We start from the raw sequence: 3975 nt of genomic DNA on the forward strand, positions 1-3975 counted from the left end.
CAGCAAACTTTGGGATCTGGTCCACAAGTATGGGGTACATCATATGAATAAAATGGCATCATATGAGTAAACAAGTCAATAGTGCCAGCAGTATCTGTAAAAATAAAATAACAACAATCCATGACAATTATACAAATCGGTAATTTACACTTAGTGTCATTCAAGTAGTCCAGCATAACAGTTTTACCCCATGGTTGCCGCCACCTAAACTCAAGTTGTCGGTTTTTCGCCAAAACTTTCTTAACTGAGTAATGCACCCGCTGAATTAGAAGATTCTGAAGGCCAGATCTTTGAACAAGAAAAGCCATTGAGGAACTAAGGCCAAAGGGATCGATGGACCAGCTATTGCTGTAAAAATGAAGACAAAAGGACAGTCGAGCATTTTGCTAGGGTCAGGTTCTTTCATTTTAATAATCAATTTAAATTTTTTTAAAATTGATATACCGTGGTGTTACTCCAACATTTTTGAGTAGCCAAAGATGACCTTCAGTAAGTTGAGTCAAAATGTTGAAATAGTGAGAATTTGCCTCATCATTCATCACCCATCCAGCAGTGACAAACTCTAACTGACCACTCTGCACAAATCTAAACACAATTGCATAAGTCATCATATTTTTATGACAATGTTTTGCTTACTTGATCTCAGACGAACCTGGATAAACACATACCTTTTCACTCTACTCTTTTGTTCCTCGCTAGCTCCTTCCCACCACATAGCAAAGAATGATATCTCTGCCCAAATAAACTTTCTCCGGGAATCCTCATATAGTTTAGTAACCATATTGTTGAGGATATGCTTTGTTTGGGAAGCATAATAGTCTTCAAAGGTCTTGAGCCAACCTACAAGAGTTAGACATTTTAGCGTGTCTGGCATAAATCTACAATGATAATTGTAAACGCTCAAACAATTTCTTTTACCTGGGTCGTTGTGTGAGTGAGGTACAACAAAGACACGAAGTTTTCTTCTAGACGTCCATTGCTCAGGAGTGTAAGTTATTTTCCAACCTTGTTTCCATTCTCCACCATCCACATTGTCAAACTTTAACTGATTATACAGTTCATACATCTGGGACAGCAAAATAGATAAATGTCACAAGCACAAACAAGGAAAACAAAACAACATTGAAAACATTTGAGTGTCGATTGGGCAGATTTAACTATATTCGTCAACACACACCTGAATATCTGCATTAGGATTGTTGAGCGAAGGGCAGACCTCTGACTCAGAGAGCCAGTGAGCCGATTGCAAAGCCAAAGAAACATTTTGTGGGATATGAACAGCATTGCTCAACGTCTTTTCAACAACTATTCGTTCACTTCCTTCCACAGCGCTCCTCCTCAAATACTAAAAGAGGAAGGTATAGTTAGTATAGTAGTGTACATAGAGAAAAAGGAATTTTAAATTAAGGTTGATAAGAAGTATGGCTAACCTGTTGTTGAGATTGAGGTGATGTTGGATCATCGTGATGAGGCAGCATAGTCATTTCTATGATTAAATAAATCACAAAGCAACATCCTAGGAACAAGGCTGATGCAGCCAAGACAACTTTTCTCCGAACCCTTACTCTCATTTTGATTGGCACCGTAAATAGCCTGCAAAATAATGCGATATTAATGAACAAGAGAACTTGTAAAACATAAACATAACCTAATCGTAATCAACATAACTTCATAAGCATTGGGTGCCAGAAAAATATTGTCCGGGTGGAACAAAACAGGTTTCACCACATAATTAGAAACGAACAGAGCTTTTTTCAAAGATAGAAAAACCAATCAAAATTTCCCTTGAACTTGTACCTACCAGAAAACTCTTCGAGTAGCAGACGCCGATGTTTTGGTTAGGGTCTAATAGTCGCCTGCCCTGGCAAAGCCAGATACAGAAACGAGATCACATTTAAAATATAAAAAAAAATATCCTAAAATCTTGTGTATGAGGGGAGCTCAAGTTCTGTTTAACATTTTGGTATCACACAAACCAACAAAACCTCAAAAAGTCTTTGATTTTTGTTTTCACTTGTTTGTTTGGAAATTGAGTTGACTAAGGGCAGGATAGGAGAGCCGGTGCAGGCAGGACAATCCTCCCTTGAGCAAGAGGAAGTTGCAGGGGTATACGGTATACATGGGAGGGAAGAACACGAACAAACGATACAGTATAGACTTCAGAGTTGGGCAGAAAATAAATTGGAGAGAGACTCTGTCGGCGCATGGTTAATCTTTTCCGACCTTTTCCACACCAAGTAAATGTGTACGGTATACATCTCTGGGCACTTTGGTTTGAACCATGTTCTTAGCGGTCCTAGCGACGACGAGAGAGGGATCGGGTCGGAGGGTATGAAGGCTTCGAATTGAGGGGGTGGTTTTGTGGGAAAAGGGGGGGGGGCGTTCGCCTGTGCCCCTTTGACCCCCTACCTCCCCCGACCTGCCTCGCTCTGGGGGCCACCCCGGGGAAGATCGATGGAGCTGTGGGAAACAGCGGGGGGGTCGGCGAGGTGAGGGGGTTGTAGGGCCGGAGGGGGGAGAAAGCAGAGCAGAGCCCCCGAGCGCCGCGCTGCTGGCGGTGACTGGGCAGTGCTGCGTCGCGGCGCCAGGAGAGCAGAGAGGAGAGCCGCCCCCGCGCACCGCCGCGGCCAGGATGGTGAGTAGTGTGGCGAGGTGTCGGGGAGAGGCAGGGGAAATGTAGCGCGTGCCCAGCCCAGCCGCATGGTGGTGCGAATCAGAGCGGCCGGCTACCCACACGCTGGGCCGCACTCACCTGGCCGAGCGCAGCCCCGCCCGGACGGGGGTCTATTTCTGGGGGCGGGTTTGTATACAAGGGCAGCCAGCCGGGGCACTATCACTATTCGCGCGCTTGAACTGGGAAGGGTGTGTGTGTGGGGGGGAGGGGGGGCTTATGAGTGTTGGTCTGCTTCCAGCAGCGCTCAATGGGTTAGTCAGATCAACCCCTCTCGGAGAGGGGATGCGGGGAGCAAGAAGTATGGGGATGATGACACTGAGTACACTCACTCTGCTCTTCTTGTACCGTTCCAGTACGGGTTCGTGAACTATGCGCTGGAGCTGTTGGTTGTGCGGACCTTCGGCGAGGAGACATGGGAGACCATCAAGTGAGTATCGCCTGCCTTCCCCGGACCCATGGCCATGGCGCCGCAGAATGTGTTCTTGCCTACCCTCGGTCGGCTTGTGGCTGGTTTGTGGTTTGCCTACCTATCGGGCGACTGTAACTCCCCGCCCCCACGACTCACACTTTTTCTCTGTGTCTAGGAAAGCGGCCGAGGTGAACATGGACGGTCAGTTTTTACTCCGGGAGATCTACGAAGACGAAGTGACTTACAATTTGATCGGGGCGGCCGTGAGCTTACTGAGTAAGGGCTGGACGAGATGGTTCAGATCTTGGCTTTATGGCAATGCAAGGCACGCGAGTTTGTTTGTTCACTGGCCCACTTGTTGCAGAAATTCCCGCCGACAAAATCCTGGAGCTCTTCGGTAAAATGTTCTTTGAGTTCTGCCAAGAATCTGGCTATGACAAAATCCTCCAAGTCTTGGGAGCAACCCCTCGGGATTTCCTACAGGTAACGTGTAACGCGGACGTTCTGCCGCGACAGTGAAGGCGAAAAGGGCTCGTGAACTGTTTTAACCCGTCGTCTCTCCATCCCCTAGAACCTGGACGCCCTGCACGACCACCTGGGCACTCTGTACCCGGGCATGAAGGCGCCGTCCTTCAGGTGCACCGAGCGTCCAGAGGACGGCGCACTCGTGCTGCACTACTACTCGGACCGACCCGGCCTCGAGCACATCGTCATCGGCATCGTCAAGACCGTGGCCAGCAAGCTGCACAACACCGAGGTGGAGGTGGAGATCATCCGGACCAAGGCGGACTGCGACCACGTGCAGCTGCTCATCACCGAGCAGGCGGACCAGCGCAAGCCGGGCGACGGCAGCCAGCTCACCCAGGAGGTGGAGGAGCTGGGCAGCGGTAAG

At 48.3% G+C, this 3975-nt stretch overlaps 2 protein-coding genes across 2 annotated transcripts in view; one reads left to right on the forward strand and one right to left on the reverse strand.

Moving 5' to 3' along the window:
• The window catches only part of LOC113214831 (alpha-mannosidase 2), a gene marked incomplete at its 3' end in the record, with an annotated part of 6937 nt that extends 4426 nt beyond the window's left edge, over positions 1-2511 (reverse strand). Inside the window, 5 exon segments of the mRNA XM_052275405.1 lie at positions 669-840; positions 919-1066; positions 1178-1345; positions 1431-1593; positions 1802-2511. Coding sequence (XP_052131365.1) covers positions 669-840; positions 919-1066; positions 1178-1345; positions 1431-1571 — 629 coding nt within the window.
• Positions 2512-3972, forward strand: LOC127751614 (guanylate cyclase soluble subunit beta-1-like; the record flags this gene model as incomplete). The annotated part of the gene is made up of 5 exons (XM_052275403.1): positions 2512-2635; positions 3028-3101; positions 3259-3359; positions 3448-3566; positions 3655-3972. Coding segments are annotated over exons 1-5 (615 nt in total), but the record flags the coding sequence as incomplete, so codon positions are not given.
• Positions 3973-3975: the final 3 nt, after the last annotated feature.

Source organism: Frankliniella occidentalis, unplaced genomic scaffold, assembly GCF_000697945.3.
Source record: "Frankliniella occidentalis isolate FOCC.00 unplaced genomic scaffold, Focc_3.1 Scaffold609, whole genome shotgun sequence".
Lineage (NCBI taxonomy): Eukaryota > Metazoa > Arthropoda > Insecta > Thysanoptera > Thripidae > Frankliniella > Frankliniella occidentalis.